The 27,962-nt window shown below is 44.8% G+C and overlaps 1 protein-coding gene across 13 annotated transcripts in view; it reads left to right on the forward strand.

Annotated features, from left to right (window-relative positions):
* LOC132207693 (utrophin-like) overlaps window positions 1-27,962 on the forward strand; it is a 425,643-nt gene that overhangs the window by 135,124 nt on the left and 262,557 nt on the right. For 4 of the 13 annotated variants that reach the window (XM_059643598.1, XM_059643601.1, XM_059643600.1 and 1 more), the window contains exon 2: window positions 24,696-24,905. The exons of 8 other annotated variants lie outside the window; for them this stretch is intronic. In XM_059643598.1, coding sequence (XP_059499581.1) covers window positions 24,777-24,905 — 129 coding nt within the window. In that variant the 5' untranslated portion in view covers window positions 24,696-24,776. Of the gene's footprint in view, window positions 1-24,695; window positions 24,906-27,962 lie in introns of those variants that run through there. One more of the 13 variants, XM_059643593.1, reaches the window with a different exon arrangement.

Here is a 27,962-nt window from a genome sequence, read left to right on the forward strand (position 1 = left end):
GTCTCACATTTTATTAACAAGTTATTCTTGTTGTATTTAACAGCATTTACATCCAGTATGGACTGGCTTTATTGAAGTTCTTGTCTCCCATCCCATATTAAAATAGAATGTTCATGTGTTAAAACACTTCCAGATGGAAACCATTGTGTTAATTATATGCAGCATCAATCTGAGAAAAAATTGACTTATTTTGATCGGGTAACATTCTGTGAAATATGTGCCCATTGTAAAGGAGTGTGTTATGATCCCGTGACCCTGTCACACATGCAACACAAATTTAATTGGCTCCATGATTCTTGTGTGTTTCACCTTATTGCTTGATGACCTAGCCATTCATTTTAATCAATGCATCAATGTGGCTTCTAGTAGTCAGAACCTTTTGTATTTAAGTTAATTTGAGCTTGCCTCTACTTTTACTTTTATCATGGTTTTAGCCTTATACAAAAAGATGAAAAAATGACAATTCTTGCATTTATTTGGCATATTTCATTATTTTGGGATGTGTTACAACCTAAGAGACACTTCTGAAGTGTAGGTGCGGTTGTGATGGAGGAAATGTAGGTTGACAGGGCTGCACACAGCAAGATCCCAGTAATAGCAAGGATACCAGGAAAAACTTGACAACAGCAGCCATGGGATCCTTTATGCCAAGCATCATCATACAGAAGTGCTGAGAAAATGGGGAGGCGGCAAGGCGAAGACAGTCTTACTGTCTGAGGAGTCCCGAGGACGAGGGCGATGTACTGAGGTCGTTGGTTCAAAGCCTGCCATGGCAGTAACTGAAATGGAATTAGTGGCAACCACGTTGAATGTTGTGAAAACTCATTTGGTTCACTAGTACCCTTTAACTGCTATTCTTAGCTGGTCACTTGCCCCCTGCTTGTGACTTGATACCCACAGCGATGGGTGCCTGCTCTCTGGGATGGCTTAGCAAGGCACCCAGTTACATCAAAATTTGACAAAACCTAAAGAAAAGAATAGACCACTGTATGGTCAAAACAACGAACCCTGGACTGTTTCTGGGTCTCCCTATCTGGATCAAAACCATTCTGCCTATACTTGCAGAGGGCCGAGCAGGACTTGATTTGTTCTTTCAACACGTCAGAGCAAAGCATTAATGTCTGTGATTGGTACTGAGGTAAAATGGGGCTGGTCTTCTGGCAGTTCCTTGAAAATAGAAAGGCACAAAATTTCAGTCCCTTGTCCAACTCAAGATAGCTACTGTACTTAACCCCTTAGAAGTGTAAGTTTTGTAATTGATACCACAGAATCCCTGCAGTACTGATAGAGGCTATTCAGCCCATCAGGTCAGCACCAACTCTTTGCAGAGTATCGCACCTGCCTTATCCCTGTAACCCAGCATTTACGAAGCCTGCTCATCTCTGGACACGACAGACAATTTGGCCCCCACACCTCAGGAAGGACATACTAGCCCTGGAGCGTGTCCAGCGGAGATTCACACGGATCATCCCTGGAATGGTAGGTTTAACATATGGTGAACGGCTAAGGATCCTGGGATTGTGCTCATTACAGTTTAGAAGTTTGGGGGGAGATCTGATAGAAACTTAGAAGATAATGTGTGGTTTAGAAGGGGTGGACGCTAGGAAGTTGTTTCCGTTAGGTGGGGAGACTAGGACCGGTGGGCACAGCCTTAAAATTAGAGGGGGTAAATTTAAAACTGAAATGAGACGACATTTCTTCAGCCAGAGAGTGGTGGGCTTGTGGAATTCATTGCCACGGAGTGCAGTGGAGGCGGGACCTTGGATGCCTTCAAGGCAGAGATCAACAAATTCTTGATCTCAGAAGGAATCAAGGGCTACGGGGAAAGTGCAGGGAAGTGGAGTTGAAATGCCCATCAGCCATGATTTAAATGGTGGAGTGGACTTGATGGGTCGAATGGCCTTACTTCCACTCCTATGTCTTATGGTCTTACGGTCGTAATTTACCATGGCCAATCCACCCGACCTGCACATCTTTGGACTGTGGGAGGAAGCTGGGGCACCTAGAGGAAGCCCACGCAGACAAAGGGCAGAATGTGCAAACTCCACACAGACATTTGCCAGAGGTTAGAATTGAACTGGGTCCCTGGCGCTGTGAGGCAGCAGTGCGAACCACTGAGCCACTGTGCCATATTAATAGTGATGTCAAACAGATAGCCACATTTGTCTAAAACTGGAGTCTGTGGCTGGTGTACACACTGGGAACTGAGTTAGGATCCAATGAGCCAGTGCTCCTTAAACATCTTGCCACTGTGACCCATTTTGAGGCCTAAAACATCTTGCATCCCCTCTGTGAGGCATGTATGGGTGCGGGGTCATTGGGGGAAGTTGTGAGTTGTTGGGTGGCCTGTGAGAACAGGAAACTGTTAGAATAGGCACACAGTTGATAGAACATGGTCAGAACTTTGTGAATATCATTCCTACCTCAGAACCTGTCGCCTCAACATTTCAGATCATTTTGGGAAAGATCACATGGAGTGCTGCGCTACAGCTGCAGCACTGAGTTTCTGCCACTAGTTGTCCTCAGTGAGCAACGGGAAGTCAGAAATCTTTTACAATGATGGAAGCCAATGAACATGTTCCAATGTCTTCCATAGAGCCAGCCGGTTTCGAAGGAAAAAAAAACATGCCTAGCCCTCAGAAATCTTTCAAAGTAACTCTTACAGTAGATCATCTTACAGTACAATGACAATTCGTAGACAAAGCTGGTGGCTACCCATGCACAGAAAGATCCCACAAATCGGGAATGGAGTGATTTAACATTTACATAGATTTTTACAGCATAGAAACTAACTATTCAGCTGATGTGGTCCATTTTGGTGCATTTGGTTGATGCTTATTTCAGATGGGGAGGATAGGATGCTAGTTGAAAAAGAACAGTGGTGAAAACCACCAAATATATGCAATTAGATTATTCATTGGTCCACATAAAGTAAACCATTGCTGCTGTAATTCTGATTTGGAATTACTTGGCATGGCATTGGCAGTCTTAGAATCTCTAAAACAATAGTTCATGTGATGGATAATGTCATACATTTTCAGTATGGAACCAATTCCCTACTATCAACCCATATTCTACCTGACCTAGGAGTGCTTGATATTGGTACAAGATGCAAGGTCTGGAAAGCCTTTCCTTTTCTCAGCTGAGACATCCTGGCATATAGAAAACATAATAATTTCTGGGAAATGTTGCCAAGTACGCTGTCAATTTGAAACTTCCCTCCTGAAGAAATACATTCTTAAGCAACACTTATGCAAGTTTGCTATTAGTTTTAATTGTTCTATTCAGAAATAAGCTTCATGCTGGCAGAAAGGCTATTTCATTTTAAAGGGTGACTTCTCTTGCAGCCATATTTGCTGACAACAACATCATTGTCCTTGACTTCAGATCAACCACAACTTCACTTTTGTTGGAATTTCCTAGAATCATAGAATCCCTACAAGATTCTGCCGAGTGAATCTGCACCGACTTTCCAAAGAGCATCCCACCCAATTCATCCTATCCCTATAACCCTGCATTTCCCATGGCTAGCCCACACACCCCTGGACACTATGGGCAACGTAGAATAGCCAGTCCACCTAACCTGCACATCTTGTGGAAGGAAATTGGAGCACCTGGAGGAAATCCACACAGACATTTCATTTCAAATAAAGCAGCATTATATTTTTAAATAAACAAAAATGTACCTACTGCAGGGTTTGGGATGACACTCTAATACATGACAACTCCCACGAACTAAAGTTGCCTGAAAAAAAATCATCTGTCCATGTTTGCCATTGTTCCTTTAAGAGGTGAGTCCACTCTTCTCTGGCAGGCTATTAAAATTCTGTCTTTTTTTTAATGAAGCAGCTTTTTATCACTCTTTCTCCCCAGCACTCGATTGGAAAAGAGCTCTCTACAGCTAATTGACTTGAGGAGTTGTTGATAAGAATGGTCATATTTGCGACTGCTGTCACTGAATCTAATTACAAATTGAAGCTTCTCCTTTCATGACAAATCAGATGTGCAGCTCTCCCTCTTTCTCCCCCCCGTCCCCCCACCTTTCTAAACACCACTCTTTTCTTCCGGCTTTTAAATGCCAAGAATAATTATAGTTTTGCAGACGTAGCGGGGAGGACAGATTTGGGAAGAAACATGTGTACCCAACCTTGGAGCCTGCTGTTTTTCGACTCGGCTCACTCGTGACCTTAAACAGATGTATGAATAAATGCTCTCTGATGAAGGGTCTAGGCCCGAAACGTCAGCTTTTGTGCTCCTGAGATGCTGCTTGGCCTGCTGTGTTCATCCAGCCTCACATTTTATTATCTTGGATTCTCCAGCATCTGCAGTTCCCATTATCACTATGAATAAATGCTGATCTCCCACCTCAGCAGTTCTTTTAAAGAGTGTTGCAGAATTGGTGTTTTGTAGTAATGGGGATAATTTTAACAACCAGGTTTGACTGATGGTCTGCAAACAAATTCTTGCACTTGAAAGGACACCATCTGATGGAAATTAAATACTTTGCAGTGGTGCCTATAAGCTCTACCAGCCTGTTCAAGACTTTGTGGGATACTGGAGTGCAACACTGCTTTTGTATAATGGCTGTGCCTACACTGCACTGCTAGATGCATATTGACTAAAAAACCTCAAATCATGGCTAACTTGCTGCCTTTCCTTGTCTGACATATGAACTGGTGTAGGCCAATCAGCTTTTCTGTTTGTTATTACAGAGATTCCAGCGCAGACAGGCAGTGTACCTTTAAAACAGTTACTTGACATCATGTGTAACACTCTTGCAGAAAGATACCCACCTCACCTTCAGTCAAGCTCTCAGACAATTAGGTCAGTCTGGCATGTTCAGTCAGCTACGTGCATGTAATTTGTAGTAACATCAATAAGCACTGAAACCAGACTATGAGTACGAGATGCTATAGCAGTGTAAATAGTTAGTGTTGTTAATGAGCTTGAAGACATCTGTCTCAAGGAGTACCCAGTCTTTGTGGTATATGTTATGTGAGCTAACATATAGGACAGCACTCAGACCATATCATATCTAGAAGACACATCATTCTAAAGCTGGTGCTATTATGCAGTTAGATTAAGGTTGATTGGCCTTAAATCCCAAGGCAGCAGATGGTGAAATTTTAATTCAATAAAATCTGGAGATAAAAAAGAGACTAATGGCAGCAATCAAATTATTGCTAATTGTCATGAAAATTCAGCTGGTTTGCCAGTGTCCTTTAGGATACGACATCTGCTGTCTTTACCTGGACTGGCTTACATGTGACTCCAGACCCATTGCAATATGGTTCACTCTTGACTGCCCCCTGAAATGGCTCGGCAAGCCAGTCAAACTACTACAAAGCCCATACAAAGGGACTAAAGTAGATTGACTGGTCAGCGTCAAACCAATGGTAAACCTAACCCCCCCGACGCTGCAAAGCCTTCCTTATTAACATCTGCACCAAAATAGGGAGAGCTGTTCCACAAACGAGGCAATCAACAACCTGTCATTCTCATGCTCACTGAGTCATAGCGGACAGACAATAACCCAGACACCACCATTACCACCCTGGGTGTGCCCGGTCCAACAGGACAGACCTGACAGAGATGGTAGCACAGAAACTACAGCCAAGAAGCAATTACCCTGCGAGTCCCTGGTTTTGATTCGAGCCCATATGAAGTCTGATGGCGTCAAATCAAACATGAGCAAGGAAACATCCCACTGATTACTCCCGACAACCACTCCTCACCCTTTCTCCACAGCTGCTCCATGTTGAACATCACTTGGAGGTGGCATTGAGGGTGTTGAAGGCACACAGGGCTCTCTGGGTGAGGGACTTCACTACTAACTCTGCTCTGGACTGTTTCATTAAGTACCCGACTGATCGAATTGGTCAAGTCTGAAAGGATGAGCCTGCTTGACTGGATCTGCGGCAGGTGCTGAAAGAACCAACAAGAGGGAAAAATCTATTTGATCTTGTTCTCACCAAGAGGTGTCTGTCCCTGATTGTATTGGTGAGAGAGACCACTGCACAGTCTTTGCGGAGACAAAGTCTTGTTTTGGCTTTGAGTGTACCCTCCATTTTGTCATGTGGCACTAACACCATGGTAGATGGGACAGGCTTCAAACACATCTAGCAGCTCAAGACTGGGCATTCCAAAAGGGCATCAGCTTAAGACTGGGCATTCAGAAGGGGCATCAGCTCAAGATTGGGCATTCAGAAGGGGCATCAACAGCAGCGGAATTTTACTCTTACATAATCACATCCAGACATATCCCCCACTCTACCCTTACCATCAAACTAGGGCAACAACCCTTCTTCCGTGAAAAGGGCAGGAGGACATGCTAGAAGCAATGCCAGACATAGCTAAAAATGAGGTGTCAACCTGATGAAGCCACAACATGGGACTACTTGCATGCCATTCAGTGATAGACAGAGCTAAGGTCAGCCCAGAAACAAATCAGCTCTAAGCCCTGCTTTCCCAGCACATCCAAACAGCTAACAGCAAACTGGGGCCACTGTCTTGATTAGTATAACCCCGACAATACTTGAGCAGTGTGACTCCAGCCCAGCTAAAACAACCCACTTGATTGATACCCCATCCACCAACTTCAACAGTCATGCCCTCCAACCACAGGATGGACAGTGACAGCTACCATGTGGAAAAAGCAGTGAAATACTCTCTATAGCTCCTTTGACAGTACCTTCCAAATCTGCGACCTCTCCCAGCTCGAAGGATTGGGCCAGTAGATACATAGGATCACCACCACCTGCAGGTTCCCCTCCGAGTCACACATGATCCTGACTCAGAAATATTTATCATTATTCCTTCACTGTCAACTGGGGCAAAATCCTGGAAATTCCTTTCATGTGGTGTTTCTACATTTCAGAACATGCAGTGATTCAAAAAATGCTTCTCACTACCTTCGCTGGTAGTCAAAGGTGATTATCGATGAACAATCAATGTTAATGTAGCCAGAGATTCCCAGGTCCCGTGAATGAATTTAAAAAAAATAGATTTCCTAACTTGATTCTGTATTCCTTACTACCCTTACCTAAATAAATAAACTCAGATTTGAGATTTTCAGTTGATCCTCACATTTAACAGCTTTTTGAGGGGGTTTGAGTTGGTGGGGGTGAGGTCCCAATTTCAGGATTCAACTCTGCAGTGGGTGAAGAAATGCTTTCTGACATCAGCCTGAACAGCCTAGCTCTAAGTTTAACATTATATTCCCTTATTTCAGACTGTATGACCAGAAAAAATTAGTTTCTCTTCATATACCTCATCAAATCATTTTAAGCAGATCAATTTGTAAACTCCCTAATCTTCTAAATTTGGGAATTGAGCCAAGTTTTTGCAGCCTGCCCCACACTTGAACTCTTGTAGCCCCAATATCATTGTGCAGACAAAAACATCCCAAATACCCTCTGATAATCTGGAATTGTTAAGCAAAGCTGAGAGAAAAATATTGACCTACACTGTATTCAAACTTGGGCACTGCTACTGAATTTCTTGAAATAATACCATGAAATATTCAATCCAATGTTGAGGTTGAAATTGACTGATTCCTGGGATGGCAGGATTGTTGTATGAAGAGAGTCAAGATCAATTAGAACTGTATTCAGTGCTGTTCAGCAGATTGGGGGTGGGGGGGGGAGGGGTGCGTCCGAAACACCTGTAAAATTCTAACTGGAATAGGCAGAGTAAACCCAAGAAAGGATATTTCTGAGGAGTGGGGAGTTCAGAACCAGGAATGATAATGTAAAGATATGGGTAGGCCATTTAGGACTGAGATGAGGAGAGATTGCTTCACGCAGAGAGTGGTGAGCCTGTGGAATTCACTGCCAAAGAAATCAGCTGGGGCCAATACATTGAATATTTTCAAGAAGGAGACAAGCATAGTTCCTGCAGTGAAAGGGATGAGACAGTATAGTTAAAAGAGGGAACAGGGTACTTGAGTTGGATGACCAGCACGATCATAATGGCAGAGCTGGCTCAAAGGGCTGAATGGCCTACTCCTATTCCTATTTTTTTGTGTTTCTATCCAGAAAGGGTATAATAGAACAAAAACAAAGATGTTGGAAAAGCTCAGCAGGTCTGGCAGCATCTGCAAAGGGAAAAACAGAGTTAATGTTTCGGGTCCAGTGACCATTCCTCAGAACTCTTCAGGTTTTTTTAATATGGGAGTATGATAGAATTGGTTTTTGCCAGCTCAGTCTCATCATGGCCTTCTCAATGTTTGATCGTACAGGATATATTTCCTGACTCCTGTGTAGAATTATGTTGAATTTACAGCACAGAAACAGGCCATTCTGCTCAACTAGGGTAAGCTGCTATTTATACTTCGTATGAGTCCTCATACCTTCCTCATCTTCACTTTATCAGCACGTCCTTCTGCTCCTTTTTTATTCATGTACTTGTCTAACTTCCATTGTAAGCCCACCATTGTTAGTCACCATCATCAGCTATCCCTGCATTTGAGGATGATGTCTACTCAGGATTGCAAATTTCTGCTGTGGGTCTTCATGTGGCTGAACTGTAATCAACATGGCTTAGAGTAGGATTTCCAACCTTCTCGGATTTCTCTGGAATCCCTTGAGGATTGAAGATTGTGAGAGAAAAATCCAGGGACGTTGAAAATGGTGTTTCTTTGAATACTTCAATTTCTTAATTAAACAAATTTTGGAAATAGAGGAAAACAGTCGAGTACTTGGACATCTTGTGTGATTATAGTCCAAGAATATGTTCAGTGGCAATTCCGGTTGACAGTCATGCGGTAAAAGATCTTTATCTTGGTAAAAGAAATTTCAATGTTTTGCAATGTGTTTTTGTAAAAAAATAACTCATGGGATGTTGGTGACAAAGTCGACATTTGCTGATCATTGTTTATTGAACTTGCGAAAGGGGCTGCCTTGCTGAATTGCTGGCAGTTTGTGCAGTGAAAGTGCTCTCAGTGATGCTGATAGATGGGGTGGTTTCCGAACTCATTGCAAAACATGCATTTACAATGCAATTTCTACACATGGAGCTCTGAAACCAGCTGGAACTCACTGATGTCAGGCCCAGCGAGCTCAGGACCCTCAATGTCAGTTTCATCCTATTGCAGCTCAAGGAGCGTGTAACCTTGAAATCAGAGCTAGGCTGTTCCAGACGTACTTCTTGAACAAAGGTTGCTGAAAGCATTGGAAAGCTCTTCCCCTCAAAACCTATCGAGGTGGGAGATCAATCCTTTTTGTCTGTTTGAGTTTGGAATGCATATTTATTGTTCATCCCTATCTGCGCTTGAGAAAAAGTTCATGAACTGCCTTCTTGAACGTCTGCTTTTGATGTGGTGTAGGACATCACAGTGTTGTCAGGGAGGGAGTTTGAAGGATCTGACTCAGCAGCGATATAGTTCCAAGTGCGTATAGTGAGTGATTTTAAGGTGGTGCTCCCATGAGTCAGTTCTCCTTGTTTATCTAAATAGTAGTGATCACCAGTTTGGAAGGTGATTGAGATTTTATAAGAGTCTTATTGAAGCAAGTTGAGCTTTTGGAGTTAAATCAGAGAACAGTCATGATGTAATTGAACAGTGGAAGAAGTTCAAGGACTGAATGGCCTTCTGTTCTTATTTTCTGGACAGATAAAACGGAGCATGTGCACACACAACTCAACTTTGCTGTGTATGACTGACCGCCTCAGTCAAAAGGTTGAAAATTAAGTGTGAAGTAAAAGTGCCATTATAATTCACACAAAACCAAAGCAATCAATTTGTACGATTAAGCACCAACTTCCCTGTTTGAGTGCAAGTGTTCCTTCTCTTCATTGTTGAACTTTGATTGCATTTTTAAATTTTTAAAAATGACCTTTGTTTTGCTTTGTTCTTTAACTAAATGAGACATTAGATTTTCATCCCAAGTACAGAAAAACCTCATGCATAGATTCTTATGTGGCCTACTTTCAACCAGCTATTGTTTCAAATCTGGCCTTGCTACTGTTCCAGGCTGTCAGAAATCTAATGACTTTGATATAGTATTTTATTCAGGAAAGCTGCTGCTGTTTCTAAGACACAAGGAGCCTAAAGGTTTACGGTGACTTAAATAGACCTGGCAACAGCAACACAGCAATGTCACATGCTGACTATCAGTTGTCACCCTTCTATTGACAAGTGTTTTTGTTTCCCATTGTAATTAGTTCCGTTCAATGCAATGTGTTTTCCTAGCTAGCTCAATGACGAGGTGAAGATCTCTGCCCTTAGAGTCCTGGATGATTGTCAAATAAACAGATATTCTGATCTGTCTTTATGAGAGCAGATTTTTCTTTAACTCTTGATTTATTTCTGTTTTGTTAAATCAACAAACTTCTGGTTTGGCAACATTTTTTGTTTCTCTCCGAGTGTGAATGTTATTGATAAGTGGACCAAAATGATGCTTTCCAGGATTAAGTAAATGCAGTCAAGTGTCTGGATGATCCTAAGGGCTAATCTTTAGGAACCTATCAGCAGAGCTGCTAAAACTGGCACGAACTAACAGATTCTGTACACTTCACATTCACTTGTCATCTGTAATCAAAGTTGCATTTGTATAGTGCCTTTGCCACAGCTACCAAGCCCCAAGGCATGTCAGAGGAGCAGAATCAAACAGGGAGCCATACTGAGTGAAAGAAAGTGTTTGAGAAGTATCTTATAGGAGGAGACAGGGATAAAGAGGTCTCTGGAATGAATTCCAAACCTCAGGTTGGAAATGGCTAAATGCTTGACCAGCAATGGGTCAAAGGAGTAAGGCTTGCACACAAGGCCTGAGTTGTAGGAGATCAGAGATCTGCTTGTTTAAGAGGAGGTTGTAGAAGTAGTGTCCTCAACAACTGACCAAATGCAGCTTTGCAGAATACCACACTGCCTACATGAAAATCTGTTGGATGTACTACTTCTACATATCTGAAGCCAGTAATCAACAGTAACAATGCATTTAGCTGTAGCTGCTCTTGTATGCTAAATGCTGATTTCTGATATGTGCTCATTTATCAGAGTGTGGCTGGAAGATGTTTTGATTTATCTCATGTAAAGTTTGAAGATCAGGTCCTCCTCACTGATAATTCAGTTCGTAGAATCCCCACAGAATAGAAGCAGACCATGCGACCCATTGAGCTCACACTGACCTTCCAAAGAGTATCCCACCCAGACCCAATCCCCTATCACCGTAACCCTGCATTTCCCATGGTTAACCCACCCAGCTTGCGCATCCCTGGGCACTATGGACAATTTAGCATGGCCAATCCACCTAACCTGCACTTGTTTGAACTGTGGAGAAAACCAAAGCACCTGGAGGAAACCTACACAGACAGAGGGAGAACGTGCAAACTGCACACAGACACTCATCTGCGAACCTGGGTCTCTGGCACTTGAGGCCTAACCACTGAGTCACCATACTGCCCCTTCCGCTGTATATCAGAAACCCAATTTTTCTCCTTTATCTCATTGGTTCTACATTGCTACAGGCCAAGAAGCATTCTCATTTCCTTTGCCGTTTTCACAAGTTTCTTCCTGAGAGGTGGAAGGACTGTTCACACACAATAGCCAATGGCCTCAATCCAGTTTTTAGACGGCCCACTGGTCAGTGTTGAATCTTTTCAGAATGCCGTCTTTGCATCTGTATATTCTGTTGGTGCAGAACCAATTTTGACAACAGAAAATGGGGTCTTGTTTGCTTCCAAATGTTTCGTGGCTATTTTGTGCTGGAGAATTGTGATAATAGCTGTAAATTTGTCTTGGACTGCACCTCAATCCAAGCTGACCCAAAGCCCTGTTTGAGATTCTGTGAAATTCCAGCACTGACAGATTTAATGCAAAGAACGGCACAGATCCATAACCATCGGCTTAACGGAGCTTTCATCAACTTAAGTTCAGAAGACTATTTTTAACTTCTCTCTAATCTGTCTATATTGCAGTATAATTTTTTTTCTAATGTTTCTACTGTAAAAATGCACTTGTATCCAAACAATGCAACATTGTTTTCTATTACCACTTAATGAATATATGGCAGAGATCCTGAAAGCTTGCAATCCCGTCATTGTTATTATATTTTCGTTATATGAGGAATCCGATATTGTGCTCGATTTTTCATCTCCCTTTTGTCGTGATTCTATTCTGTATTGCAAACCATTATCTTCAAACCCAAAACAAACTACGCTTCCTGGCCACAGATTCCTTTTCCTGGCGTCTGTCAGAGGCTGGAGCCTGTTTGCGCACTCGGTGGTGTCATATGTGACTCTGAGATGAGCTTCCAATCACTTATCCGCAATGTAGAGTCAGACCTGCCCAATTCCCCCTTTGTAACATCATTTGATTTTGCCCCTCTGCGCTCTTTCCTACCACCAACGTCACCTCCAACCCACTCCTTTTTTGTGTCTCTGTTTGATTAAAACCTGCATAATTTTTTTTTAGTTCCCCACCGCATCCCAAAACCAGTTCAGTTCGTCCCCTCCCCCCACTGCACGACACAACCAGCCCAGCTCTTCCCCTCCACCCACTGCATCCCAAAACCAGTCCAGCCCGTCTCTGCCTCCCTAAACTTTTGGGATGCAGTGGGTGAAGGGGAAGAGCTGGGCTGGTTGTGTGGTGCAGTGGGGGGAGGGGACGAACTGGGCCCAGTTCGTCCCCTCCACCGACTGCACCACACCCATCCCTTCCTCCCACCCCAAGCCACACCTCCATCTCCTACCTACTTACCTCATCCCACTTCCTTGACCTGTCTGTCTTCCCTGGACTGACCTATCCCCTCCCTACCTCCCCACCTATACTCTCCTCTCCACTTATTTTCTTTTCTCTCCATCTTCGGTGTGCCACCCCCTCTCTCCCTATTTATTCCAGAACCCTCACCCCATCCCCCTCTCTGATGAAGGGTCTAGGCCCAAGCGTCAGCTTTTGTGCTCCTGAGATGCTGCTGGGCCCGCTGTGTTCATCCAGCTTCACACTTTATTATCTTGGATTCTCCAACATCTGCAGTTCCCATTATCACTTTGCTTCACCTGCTGGTCTATTTTAGACATGACTGGCAGAACACTCCAAAGACATGAGCCCCTGGCATTGCCTTCAATGTTCCAAGTGTCTTTCATGGAAACCCGTGGCTCCTTCATGATTGAAAATCAGTAAGTAAGTGGTCTCTCAGTGCATGCTGGAAACAACAGACTGGCATCAGGAAATGACGACAAAAGCTTTTGGTTTGTCGCAAACTCCTAAATGGCATCCTGATATCTGTCAGGCAAGCCACCACGCTAGTCTGCATTTGTTGTATTTTCTGCAGTGAACAACATTTCCACACAAGATGGTTGACATAAGCAGTAGGAACTGCAGATGGTGGAGAATCTGAGATCACAAGGTGTAGAGCTGGATGAACACTGCAGGCCAAGCAGCATCATAGGAGCAGGAGACCTGATGTTTCGGGCCTAGGCCCTTCTTCAGAAATTTCTGAAGAGGGGCCGAGGCCCAAAACGTCAGCTTCCCTGCTCCTATGATGCTGCTTGGCCTGCTGTGTTCATTCAACTCTACACCTTGTTATCTCTGGCTGAGATAGGAACAGGAACTGGACCTCAGTCTGTTACTCAAACTCTTCAAGTGCCTGAAACCACTGCACTGCTTGTAGGAGGGAGTAGCAGGGTTGTGTCTGGGCTCTTGCCTGGGGCTCACCCACTCCCATCTGTTTTCTTTCACTTTTTATTCTTTTTATTTCTGCTTTTTTTTCCTGGATTATCTTTTTGGCGTGTGAGTCACCCGGATTGACGTTGCAGTGAGCACGGGCCACGTGAAGACTGGCAGCTGCTTCCTGGCAGTCAGAAACCATGGCAATGGCATCAGGGACGTCCTCACGTGGGGCCAGCAGCTGCTGTGCACGCTTCAAGATGGCGGCACCGGCAAGACAACACCTTGGGTGAAGGCAGCCAGAGCGAGGCTCTTGGCGAGGTGGTCGCCAGCAGAGCCAGGGACTCCTGGATGTGGTGGGCCTAGAGTGGGAACTCCTGGCATCATCAAGGTGGCAGTGCGGGCAGGCACCGCTGATTGCAGGCCTGGAGCAGGGACCCCTGGTTATTGGCAAGGTGGCGACGGATTGCAATCGGGAATTCCCGTATGTGGGGCGATTATGTGTTGAGCACGGGACTTGGTGACAGTGATATGAGCCCCGTGGCAAGGCTCCTGAAGAGTGGCGACACCTATGTTGGTGGACCTGGCACAGATGGTGCAAGACGGCGCAAGAGGGCTGGCAGTGCAGATGTCTTTGGTGAGCCGGCTCAGAGTCACCCTGGAGGCAGTGGAACAAAAACTTTCTTTTTACTCTTTTTATTCTCAGACCATCCATAATGGCACTGTATTGCGGAAACAGTTGGAGCTTTTCACTGTATCTTACCGTATTATTCACTGCAAGTGACAATAAATAATTCAATACAATTCACTGCGGGCAGCTAGAGGTGGGCTTTAAATATGGGTGTAGCTACCATCACTGAAAACCCACCAATTAATAATGGACCAGGAGCTGTATGAAAATCTATCATGCTAGTACAGCTATAAAATACAAGACACAAACCGTTCAGTGTTGTTTTTTTTCTTCGCCTAATGTCCATCACTTCCATGAAATTCAGCATTCAGTATAAGACTGCAATTGTGCTTTCTGTGTTTGAATTTTCATTTGGAACGTTTTTGCATTTCTCACTGAAATTTCTTCACATGGCGCTTTCATCTTTTGGTGCTCTCTCTCTCTCTCTCTCTCTCTCTCTCTCTCTCTCTCTCTCTCTCTCTGAGTCTGTCCAGCAGTGTTAGCTGTTGCTTGTCCTTTGAATGCAGAAACTTGGTCATTTCTGCACAAACATGATGAAAAGGTTCTGTGTCTAAGGGGAAATCCATTGATACATCAGGATAGTTTCTGCAAGTTATTATCTCCTACCCTCAGAAGTGAAATTTATGAGATATATTGCCTGGTAGTTCAGGGGTTCAAATCCCACAGCAGGGGATGACATATAGAGTGCTACACTGCTTGAGGTATTGTAATTAAGATGAAACATTAACCCTCAGCTCGATGCAAAAAATCCCACATGTAATCATGGACATTCTTCTTGCTAATCTGGCTGGGATTTATTCCCACAATAAGTATCATGAAAGCAAACAAAAAAAAACAGATTTTCTAGTCGTTGTCATGTTACTGTGTGTGTGTTCTTATGTTTATTTTTATTCAGTTGTGGGACGTGGGCCATCACTATCTGGGTCAGCATTATTGCCCGTCCCTGGTTGCCCTTGGGAAGGTGGTGGTGAGCTGCCTTCTTGAACCACTGCAATCCGCATGCTGTAGGTTCACCCACAATGCTGTTAGGGAGGGAATTCCAGGCTTTTGACCTTGCAACAGTGGAAAAAAAACAGTGATATATTTCCAAGTCAGGATGCTGAGTGGCTCGGAGGGGAACAGGCATGTGGTGGTGTTCCCATGTATTTGCTGTGCTTGTCCTAGATGGAATTGGTAGTGGATTTGGAAGGTGCTGTCTGAGAGTCTTTGGTGAATTTCTGCAGTGCATCTTGTAGATAGTACAGAGTGCTGCTACTGAGTGTCAGTAGTCGTGGGAAAGGATATGGGACCAATCAAGCATGCCGCTTTGTCCTGGAAGGTGTCAAGTTTCTTGAATGTTGGAGCTGCACCTGTCCAGGCGAGAAGGGTGTATTCCATCATATTCCTGACTTGTGTCTTGTCGACGATGCACAGGCTTTAGGGAGTCAAGAGGTAAATTATTCACCACAGTATTCCTCGCCTCTGATGTGCTCTTGTAGCCAATCTATTTGTGTGCCAAGCCTAGTTGAGTTTCTAGTCAGTGGTAACCCCCAGGAGATAATGGGAACTGCAGATGCTGGAGAATACAAGATAATAAAGTGTGAAGCTGGATGAACACAGCAGGCCGAGCAGCATCTCGGGAGCACAAAAACTGACGTTTCAGGTGTAGACCCTTCATCAGAGAGGGGGATGGGGAGAGGGTTCGGGAATGAATAGGGGGAGAGGGGGAGGCGGACCGAAGATGGAGAGAAAAGAAGATAGGTGGAGAGGAGAGTATAAGTGGGGAGGTAGGGAGGGGATAGGTCAGTCCAGGGAAGACGGACAGGTCAAGGAGGCGGGATGAGGTAGGAGGGAGGAAATGGAGGTGCGGCTTGAGGTAGGAGGAAGGGATGGGTGAGAGGAAGAACAGGCTAGGGAAGCGGAGACCGGCTGGACTGGTTTTGGGTTGCAGTGGGGGGAGGGGATGAGCTGGGCTGGTTTTGGGATGCGGTGGGGGAAGAGGAGATTTTGAAGCTGGTGAAGTCCACGTTGATTCCATTGGGCTGCAGGGTTCCCAAGCGGAATATGAGTTGCTGTTACTACAACCTTGGGGTGGCATTATTGTGGCACTGCAGGAGGCCCATGATGGACATGTCATCTAAAGAATGGGAGGGGGAGTTAAATTGGTTCGCGACTGGGAGGTGCAGTTGGTATACTGTATCCATTGTACCCTGTGTGGCTTCCTCTACATTGGGGAAACCAAGGGGAGGCTTGGGGACCGCTTTGCAGAACACCTCCGCTCGGTTCACAATAAACAACTGCAACTCCCAGTCGCGAACCATTTTAACTCCTCCTCCCGTTCCTCAGACGACATGTCCATCCTTGGGCTCCTGCAATGCCACAATGATAAAACCCGAAGGTTGCAGGAACAGCAACTCGTATTCCGCTTGGGAGCCCTGAAGCCCAATGGTATCAATGTGGACTTCACCAGCTTCAAAATCTCCCCTTCCCCCACCGCATCCCAAAACCAGCCCAGTTCGTCCCCTCCCCCCACTGCATCACACAACCAGCCCAGCCTGTCTCTGCCTCCCTAACCTGTTCTTCCTCTCACCCATCCCTTCCTCCCACCTCAAGCCGCACCTCCATTTTCTGCCTCTGAACCTCATCCCACCTCCTTGACCTGTCCGTCTTCCCTGGACTGACCTATCACCTCCCTACCTCCCCACCTATACTCTCCTCTCCACCTATATTATTTTCTCTCCATCTTCGGTCCGCCTCCCCCTCTCTCCCTATGTATTCCAGAACCCTCTCCCCATCCCCCTCTCTGATGAAGGGTCTAGGCCCGAAACGTCAGCTTTTGTGCTCCTGAGATGCTGCTGGGCCTGCTGTGTTCATCCAGCCCCACATTTTGTTGTCTTCCTTTAGTTTGTTGTTTGATTACGAAATATACATGGTAAAAGGATTACCACATAGCACATTTTGCAGCATACCACATTAGTGGCGCCGATACGGTCATCAATGTAACGGAGGAAGAGATGGGGTTTAGGGCCAGTGTAGGTACGGAAGAGGGATCGTTTCATGTAACCTGCAAAGAGGCAGGCATAGCTTGGGCCCATGTGGATACCCTGGCCACCCACTTTGCCTGTAGGAGGTGGGAGGATTTGAAAGAGAAGTTTTAGTTTTCAAGGACCGCAACTACCCCCCACCCCCCCGCAGTGGTCGAAAACACCCTCGACCGGGTCACCCACATTTCCCACAACTCACCCCTCACACCCGCTCCCCGTAACAACAACCAAAACAGAGTCCTCCTCGCCCTCACGTACCACCCCACCAACCTTCGGATTCAATGCATCATCGCCGACACTTCTGCCATCTGCACTCTGACCCTACCACCGAAGACATTTTTTCCCTCGCCACCCTTAGGTGACTCCCTTATGCGCTCCACACTCCCCTCCAGCACCCCGTACACGCGGCACTTTTCCCTGCAACTGCAGGAAGTGCTTCACCTGTCTCGATACCTCCCCCCTCACCCCCATCCCAGGCGCCAAGAAGAAATTTCCACATCAAGCAGATGTTCACCTGCACATCTGCTAATGTGATATACTGTATTCGCTGTTCCCATTGTAGCCGCCTCTACATCGGGGAAACCAAGCGGAGGCTTCGGGACCTTTGCAAGTCACTAATGCACGAAAGAACTGCACCTACCAGTTGCGAACCGTTTCAACTCTCCCTCCCAATCCTCAGATTATATGTCCATCCTGGGTCTCCTGCAGTGCCACCAGAAGATTGCAGGAGCAGCACCTCATATTCCGCTTGGGAACCCTGCAGCTCAGTGGTATCAATGTGGACTTCACAAGCTTCAAAATCTGCCCTCCTGCTCCCGCAACCCAAAACCAACCCACCTATTCCATCCTGCCACCTCAAGCCCCACCCCCACCTCCTACCTACTAGCCTCTTCCCGCCCCCTTGACCTGTTCGTCCTCTCTGGACTGCCCTGTCTGCTCCCTAACTTCCCACCTGCACTCCATCCATGCTTCTTTGACCTGCCTGTCTCCTGTCCACCTATCTTTTCCTTTATCCAACTTCTATCCGCCTCCCGCTCTCTCCCTATTTATTTCAGAACCCCCTCTCCCTCCTCCATTTCTGAAGAAGTGTCTAGGCCTGAAACGTCAGCCTTCCTGTTGCTCTGATGCTGCTTGGCCGGCTGTTTTCGTCCAGCTGTACACCTTGTTACCTCAAAGAAAATCTCAGTGGCCCTGACCAGTTTTTCAATTCCTCTCACAAGGGAAGTACCAGAGGGTTGGAGAACAGAATGTGGTTTCACTTATCAAGATAAATGCAAAACTATTCAATTCCAGTGGAGGTTTGAGATGCAGTGTTGATGTTTGTTCTATGTAGTAGCCTGGCCTTAACTTGTCCTGTGGTGAGATGTAATTTGAAGGGGATGCTGTGCTTTTTTTTTGCTCGTTTTGGTACGCTATGTGTTACTTGACCTTGTCAGCCTATTTTATAGAGCCATAGTCGTACAGCGTGGAAATGGGCCCTTAGGTCCAACATAATCCCAAACTAAACTAGTCCCAACTGCCTCTTCGTGGCCCATATCCATTCAGCCTTGTCCTATTTATAAACCTCGATCAGGTCACCTTTTATCCCCTTTGCTCCAGTGAAAACAGTTCCAGCTGACCCAACCTTCCTTTATCACTGAAACCTTCCATGCTCAGCAACAATCTGGTAAATTTCTTCTGTGCCCACTCTTGCTTAAAAATATCCTTCTAAAATAGGGCAACTGTAAATTTGTACTGTAGAAATCTTCAAGACTAGAAAAACATAAAAGCAAACAAACCAGGAAATGAAGGGATCAAATTGGAGTTCAGGAAGTGGAAAAATGGAAGTGGCTTGAGTGCAGCAGGTTCTGGACTAACGTGCACTGTAGTTCTGAAAGGGCATTTTACCGGTGTGAGTGGAAAGTTGTAGATGAAATAGTGACTTGAATCTTCAAGTACGCTCTCTCTCCAATTGATGTTGGAAACTCCTTCATGTTTCTAATGACGAATCCCAGGTTTCGCTGCTGTTGTCTAGCTGATAGCCAGCCTTCAAAGTGTTTCAAAGAGGAAAAGAACAAAGAAAATTACAGCACAGGAACAGGCCCTTTGGCCCTCCAAGCATGCGCCGTTCCAGATCCTTTATGTAAACCTGTCGCCTGTTTTCCAAGGATCTGTTCCCTTTGCTCCCTGCCCATTCATGTTTCTGTCCAGATACATCTTAAATGACGATATTGTGCCCGCCTCGAACGCCTGCGTTGACAACGCGTTTCAGGCACCCACGACTCTCTGCATAAAGAACTTTCCACTCATATACCTTAAACTTTTCCCCTCTCACCTTGAAATTGTGACGTCTAGTAATCCCCCCACTCTGAGATGGAAAGCTTCTTGCTATCCACCCTGCCTATACCTCTCATGATTTTGTCGACATCAATCAGGTCCCCCCCTTCAACCTCCGTGTTTCTCATGTAAATAATCCCAATCTACTCAACCTCTGTTCATAGCTAGTGCCCTCCATACCAGGTAACATCCTGGTGAACCTCCTCTGCACCATCTCCAAAGTTTTCACGTCCTATTGGTAATGTGGCGACCAGAACTGTACGCCGTATTCCAAATGTGAATCAAAGTCCTATAAAACTGCAACATGACATGCCAACTCTTATACTTGATACCCCGTCTGATGAATGAAAGCATGCCGCATGCCTTCTTGACCACTCTATTGACCTGCGTTGCCCCCGTCTGGGTGCAATGGACCTGAACACCCAGTTCTCTCTGTGCATCAATTTTCCCCAGGGCTTTTCCATTTCCCGTACAGTTCGCTCTTGAATTGGATCTTCCAAAATGCATCACCTCGCATTTGCCCGGATTGAACTCCATCTGCCATTTCTCCACCTAACTCTCCAATCTGTCTATATTCTGCATTCTCCAACAGTCCCCTTCGCTATCCGCTACTATCTGTTTTGCATCGGTTTTGCACAAAACTAGATTTCTGTTCTATTTTTGCAAGTGAATTGTTTCAAATTAGTTGCTGTTCTTTGTAAATCACAATCATGAATGCACATCCAAGCAGTGGGGAGAGGGTGAGAATGGATTTGAGACGTCATGAAGTCTGAGATTTGTTATAATCCGCAAATATTGTCATGATAATTTTTAAAATTCACGAGCATGTCATTGATGTTGCTTTCTTGGGCTGCATTTGCTATCCATCCAGAATTGCTGTTGAGAAGGTTGTGGAGAATTGGCCTGTTGAATAGCTGCAATGCACGTGGTATGAATATATTAATGAAATACTGAGGACAGGAGATGAATTGCTTTTACTCAGTGGAAATGAAGTAACAGTCATACAGTTCCAGATCAGGATTCTGCTGATTTTGACAGGGAACATGCAGATTCTGGAGCTGCTGTTTAAATATTTTTGGGTGGTAGGGTTCACACAATTATCAGGTACTGTGGAAGGAGTTTGATGAATTGGTGCATTGTCTCATTGTAACTCCCCATCTCAAACAACAGTTCATTCTAGATCCATTGTTAATTGTAAATTTCCAGTTCGACCGAAAGGAAAAACAGTATTGAGGGATATGGACCAGAGGCAATATGGAGGTAGGCCACAATTAAGTTATAACCTCATTGGATGGTAGAAAGTGTTTGAAGGGTTGAATGGCTGACTTGTTTTCCTATATCCTTACATAAGAAGGGGGATCAGCAATGGGATGATTTGACTGCATTTCTGTCATTTATCGATAGTGTTGTCGGAGTCGCACTCGTTCAGCTGAGTGAAGAGTATTTCATTGACACCCGGATTTGGAGTTTATCGGCAGTGGACAGATGTTGAGAAGTCTACTTGCTGTAGAATCTATTGTCTCTGATCTCCGGTTCCAGTCACATTGATTAACATAGATCCAAGAACACTTCAGCAGAGGAACAGGCCCTTTGGCATGCAATGTTGTGCCAAACATGATGCCAAATTTAGCTAAAGCCTTCTGAATGTCCTTGATTCATATCCCTACATTCCTTGTATATTCATGTACGTATATAAAAGTGTCTTAAACGGCCCTATTGTATCTGCTTCCACAGCCACCCCGGCAGTGCTTTTCAGACTCCTACCACTCTCTGTATATAAGAATTGTCTCTGACATCTCGTTTGAACTTTCCTGCTCTCACGTTAAATACATGCCCCCAGTTTTAGACATTTCAAATCTGGGAGAAGGGTTACAGTCAGAATCTGTCTATGCATGTCATAAATTTGTAAACCTCTATCAAGTCTTCCCTCAACCTCTGCCACTGCAGAGAAAACAGCCTGAGTCTTTCCAGCCTCTCCTTTCTAGCTCAAGCCCTCAAATCCAGGCAACCTCTATTGCACCGTATTCAAAACCTCCACGTCCTTCCTGTAACATGACGACCAGAATTGGATACAATTCTTAAGAGTGCAATACTTAAGGCCGAACCAAAGTGTTCTAAAGCTGGAACATGACATCCTGATTCTTGTGCTCGATTCCCGAACTAATAAAGGCAAGCATGCCATGCGTCTTCTTTGCCACTCTATCAACTTGTGTGGCCCCTTTCGGGGAGCTATGAACTGAATCCCGAGATCCCTGTGTACACAAATGCTGCTCAGGGTCCTGTCATTAACTGTATATTTTTCCTTAACATTTAATTTCCCAAAGTGGAGCACTTCACACTTAATGGATTAAAATTCACTTGCCATTTCTGCAACGGATCTGTATCCTTCTGTATCCTTTTATGACTTTCTACCCTAACTACCACTCTACCAATCATTCTATCGTCTAAAAACTTACTAACCCATCCATCTATCTTGTCACCTCAGTCATTTTATATATATACCACAACAGCAGAGGTCCCAGTACAGATCCCTGCAGAACACAATAGTCCTGGATCTGCAGCCTAAAAAGCACGTTTCCACCACCACCCTCTGCCTTCTCTGGGCAAGCCAGTTGTGAATCCAAGCAGCTAAGTGACCACGGACCCCATGGATCTTAATCTTCTGGATGATCCTACGGTGAAGCGCCTTGTTTTAAGCCTTGCTAACATCCATGTCAACAATATCCACCACTCTATCTTCAATGATCACATTAGTTACCTCCTCAAAAAATTCAATCAATTTAGTAAGACATGACCTGCCCTGCACAAAGCCATGCTGACTGTCCCTAATTGGGCCATGCTGTTCCAAATACAGATAAATACAATCCCTAAGAATTCTGTCCAATAGCTTCCCAATGAACGATGAGAGACTCTCTAGTCTATAGTTTCCTGGATTGACCCGATTTACCTTCTTGAACAGAAGAAGAACATTTAGCAACTTGCTCGTCCTCAGTACATCTCCAGTGGTTACCAAGGATACAAAGATATTGCTGAATGCCCCGACAATCTCCTCTCTCACCTCGCTCATCATCCTTGAGTAGATACCATTGGGTCCTGAGGACTTATCCACCTTAATGCTCTTTCTTGATCTCAAAATGCTGTTATCGTATGAGCATGCTCCACACAAATCCCACTATCCTCCACACCCTTCGCCTGAGTGAATAGTGATGCACAGTACTCATTTCGGATCTTGCCCATATCCTCTGCTTCCGTACACAAGTTCCCTCCTTTATCCTGAATGATCCTACTTTCTCACTATTTATCCCCTTGTTTTTGATGTATGCACAGAATGCCTTGGGATTTCCTTCAACCCTCCTTGCCAAGGTCATTTCATCACCCTTTCTTTTTCTGCTTTTTCTAATGTCGGCCCTGTTCGATTTTAGTTTCCTAAACCTGACATATTTCTGTTTTTGTCCCTTTTGACTCACTTCACAAACTCCCCAATTATCCAAGGGTCTTTACCTCGCCATCGTTGTCCTTCCTCCTTCCTGATCCTAAACTCCTAAGCAGGCCTTTAAACAATTCCCATATGGCAAATGTGACAGCTCCCCCCAATTAACACTCCCCAGCTCCTACCTAAAATTGATATAATTTACTCTCCCCCAAGGTCCTGACTTATCCTTCTTCATAGCAATCTTAAAATTGAAGGAGTTGTGATCACTATTTCCAAAATGCTTTCCCACACTTCTCACCAGTTACCTGACCAGGACAAAGTCCAGCATGGCCCATCTTCTATCCATATACTGTGTCAAGAAACTCTCTTGGATAGACTTAATTAAATCCTTAAGCTCACGGATTCTGTGACAGTCAAAGAGAAGCAGTGAATTTTTCTCACCTCATTTCCAACACCTGGCGCATAGCTTTGCATGGCTTGGATAGCACTTGTACATTTAAAACAAAAATGTAAGGATGATGTTCAGGTAAGGACATGGAATTTTGTGATGTGGTCATATTCTCTCTTGTTGGAGCTGATTGCTGCTTAGCACTTGTGTGGTGCAAATGTTACTTATCGTTTATCAGGCCAAGCCTGATCGTTGTGCAAGTCTCACTGTATTTTCTCATCGTTGATTTCACTGTTGGAAAAGTCATGAATTCTGCTGGACACCTGGACAATATTCAATGAACATTCATGTCTCCACTTTGGTTCAAATGAAGACATGACTTCAGCCAGTGCAGGTATCCAGTGAATGCCCCTGACTCAATTTTCTATTCCTCTGCTTAACACCACATTCAATCAGAAGTTGGCTTGGTGGAAATGACAGATTGCAGTTTCCTTCCTTTTCAAGCTCAGGATCTCTGATCGTATTTGTGGTAAATCCTGAATGAGGTTACGAGAAGTGTGAGCCTGACAAAAAGGAAACTGAACCTTAGTGTGCAGCTGTTTGACAGCACTGTCATCCAGATGTTGCATTACTTTGCTGATGATTGAGAATACATTGAGGCCATAATTGGTCAGCACAATTTGTCTGACTATTACATGATAGGTCATCTTTCTCTGAAATGTGAGTGTCGCAAGTGTTTAAAAATGTACTGGAAAACATTTACTGTTGGTGTGCTGACCTTGGGGCACATTGTTCCAATACAGTTTGTGGGATGCTGCCAGGTGCCATGGCATTTGCAGTATCCAGAACATTCAGTCTTGTCATTGCGTGAAATAACTTGAATTGCGTGTAAGTTAAGATCTGTGATGCCTCCTCAGGATGAGGGCAAGAAGATCATCCAGACTGATGCTCTGAATGGTTTCATCTGCCTCTTCACCTTTTGTTCGTAACATCTTGTAATAACTGCCATGTAGCCTGATGAGAAACTAAAGCTCATCTTGATTCATTTGCATTCGAAGGTGCCTATTTTTCCCAAAGAAAAGGACCCATCACTGAGCGGGAAGTATGGAGCATGTTATTGACATCAGTGGTGAGACAATGGTGGATCTTGACCAGAAAACCATTGTTATGTTGGTGAAATGCAAACAAAAATCTATATGATGTAAACTTTATTCTCAGCTAATCCCTTTCTCAAATGACAGATTCTGATGTTGGTTCCTGGAAAGCCTCCATTGTTGGAGGACGAGAATCCGTATCCACTTGAAGCAGCATAGGCTTCTGCGATGACTGTGGAAACCACTGCTTATGCCTTGCTTCAAGCATTGTCAAGGAATGATATTGACTATGCAACACCGATTGCGAGGTGGCCAACGATGCAACAGAACTATGGTGGTGGATTTCACTCGACGCAGGTAAATGCTTGAGATCACAAGAACAGGCATTCAGATATTTCCATTGATCATGTTACTAACTGGTGGTTGTTGCTGTTTGCAATCAAACTGGACACTGCATTTTCATCTGCAGGTTTGGTGCATTGGCACAAATACCAGTTCTTCAATGGTGTTAATCCTTGGTTAAATTCTTACATGCACTTTGCCTGTGCATCACTTTTCCTCTTGGCATTGTCCTTGAAAACGATCTGTTTCTGGAAACCTTCACTTACTTGTCATAGGATCATTGAGGGACAGCATAATAGAGTGCCGTGGCAATGGAACAGACCCTTCAGCAAATTGTATGTGCCCTCACAAGATGCAAGTCCCGAACTATTCTCATCACATTTCCCAGCACTCGACCCAGAGCCTTGTATGCCTTGGCATCGCAAATGCCCAATCAAAGACTTGTTAAATGTTATCATGCTTTCTGCCTCTACCACCCACACAGTCGGTGCGTTCCACATTCTCACCACAGGTTGGGTGCAAAAACAAGTAAGTTTCCTCAAGAGATAGTAGGAACTTGCCAATGCTGGAGAGTCTGAGAGAGCAAGGTGTCGAACTGGATGAACACAGCGGGCCGAGCAGCATCAGAGAAGCAAGAAAGCTGACGTTTCAGATCGAGACCGTTCTTCAAAACCCGGGGAGGAGAAGGGTATTCTGTAAAAAATAGGGAGAAGTGGGGAGGCAGACAGAAGATGGAGAAAGGAGAAGATAGGTGAACTGTCCCGTGCTGTCCACTCACTGTCCCCTGCTCCAGAATCATAGAATCAGAGAATTGTACAGAATTGAACAAGCACTTCATTCCATTGTGTCTGTAACCACTGAAGCCACACTAAGTTCACATTCGGCTCATGTTCTAGCAATAGGCCTATTGCCTTGAATGTTATTTCATTTTACGTGCTGTACCAACCCTTTTTCTTTAACGTGAAAAGATTATCCACCTCAACTGAAGTCCCAGACAATGAATTCCAAACCCCCAGCACCTTCTGGGTGTCTTTTCTTTCCTGAAATTCCTTCTGAGCTTTTAGCTTAAATGTATGTATCTCTTCTTCTACCACCACCGCCCCCCGACCGACCCCATTATGGACCTTCTTTTTACCTCGCCCCTACCCATATTAATCGAAACAATTTTTTCAGGACCTCCTTCAACCTTCTCTACTCGAAAGAAAACAATCCAACCTTATCCAGATAAAACAGTGATGCTAGAGACAATGGGAACTGCAGATGCTGGAGAATCCAAGAAAACAAAGTGTGGAGCTGGCTGGACACAGCAGGCCAAGCAGCATCTCGGGAGCACAAAAGCTGATGTTTCAGGCCTAGACCTTTAATCAGAGATCGGCAACAGTTATGCTGCCCGGCCTGCAGTGTTCCTCCAGCTCCACACTGTGTGATCTCAGACTCCAGCATTGCCAGTTATTGCTGACGCAAACTTATCCAGACTCTCCAAAGAGTTAAAATGCTTCACCCCCTCAGAACATCCTGATGAATGTCCTCCACACATGCTCAAATGCAAACTCCTCCTTTCTATAATGGAGAGACCAGAACTGCACTGAGCACTTCAGCTGGGGCCGAACAAAAGTCCTGTACAGCTCTTGAGCCATATGCTTTCTGAACTGTCCCTTTAAGCTGCCATTCCATGTTCAGGAATCTGTGGACAAGCACCCCAAGATCACACCATTCCTCTGATCTTCCTAGTGTCCTGGCATTTCTTTGAATGATTCCTTGCCTTGTTAGTTTGTCCAAATTGCCTTATTGATCAGGGTTAACATTCCATCTACCGTTGACCTGCCCATTTGACCAATCTGTGACTTTGGATTCAACTTGCTGTATTTTCCTGGACCCCCCGAGCTTTACCTTCTTTGCCACGCTCCCATTTGGGACTCTGTCCAAGTCTTTGCTGAAATCTATTTTCACTACATCAACTCCCATCTGCACACTCTGTCACCTCTTTGAAAGAATCATCTAAGTTTGTGAGGCGTGACCTCCCTCTGACAAAGCTATGCTGACGGTCGCTGATCAGACCCCACTTCTTGAAATGGAAATTACGTCTGCCGTTCAGAATTTTCTCCAATATTTTCCTTTCTACTGATGTGATACTCACCGGTCTGTAATACTCTGCTTTATGTTTGTCACGCATTTTGATAAGTGGAACGATGTTACCTGTTCTCCAGTCCTTTGGTACTTTTGAAAGCTCTGTATGAGGGCGAGTGGAATTTTTTCTCTCATCTCCCTGGGCATCGTGACATACACCTCATCCAAACCTGGGATTTGTCCAATTTTAAATTCACCAAAACACCTAACATCTCCCCAGTCTCTGTTAATTCTGTCCGAGAATTGTGTGCTCCTTCTCACATGTAAAAGCTGATGTGAAATTCTCGTTTAACACCTGACATTGCCCTCCAGTTCAAACCATTCATTTGCCTCTTCATCCCTAATGAGACCTGGTTTTCCCTGGGTTTTCTCTTTCCCTCTGAGACACTTGTAGAAGATTTTGAGATTCTCCCTCATCCTAATCTTGGTCACCAGTGTTCTGTTGCCCTGTATTTGTTCTCTGATTTGCTGTGACGAGATGCCCCTGCACACTATACATCATCATCATCATGGTGGTTTCTCGCAGATATGGATGACACTCTCCCACTCTCAGGCTGAATTGATCGCCGGCTGCACAGACCGATGCAGCTACCGTCGGCTCTGTTGCGCTCGGGGCAGAAGGCAGTCGTGGGAAGGGGTGAGGGAGGTGTTGGTGTGGCTGCATGGCTTCCGCTGCTTCCAAAGGCAAGCCGCAAAGTGTTTGATGCCTTCCCAGGTGCTCTTCAGGCTTTAGGCCGTCTTAGGCCGGCGATTCCCAGGTGTCTGCAGGAATGTCGCACTTCACCATTGAGGACTTGAGTTTATCACCGAGTGCTTCCTCTGCACATCTGGGTCTCGCCTGCTTTTTTGAAGCTGGGATGAGAACATGCGGAGAGTCTCGTGTCAGTCATACAGATAAGTGTCCAGCCCATTGTAGCTGATCGAGGATGGTCAGTGCCTCAGTGC

The sequence above is a fragment of the Stegostoma tigrinum genome, unplaced genomic scaffold (genome assembly GCF_030684315.1).
Source record: "Stegostoma tigrinum isolate sSteTig4 unplaced genomic scaffold, sSteTig4.hap1 scaffold_124, whole genome shotgun sequence".
Taxonomy (NCBI): domain Eukaryota; kingdom Metazoa; phylum Chordata; class Chondrichthyes; order Orectolobiformes; family Stegostomatidae; genus Stegostoma; species Stegostoma tigrinum.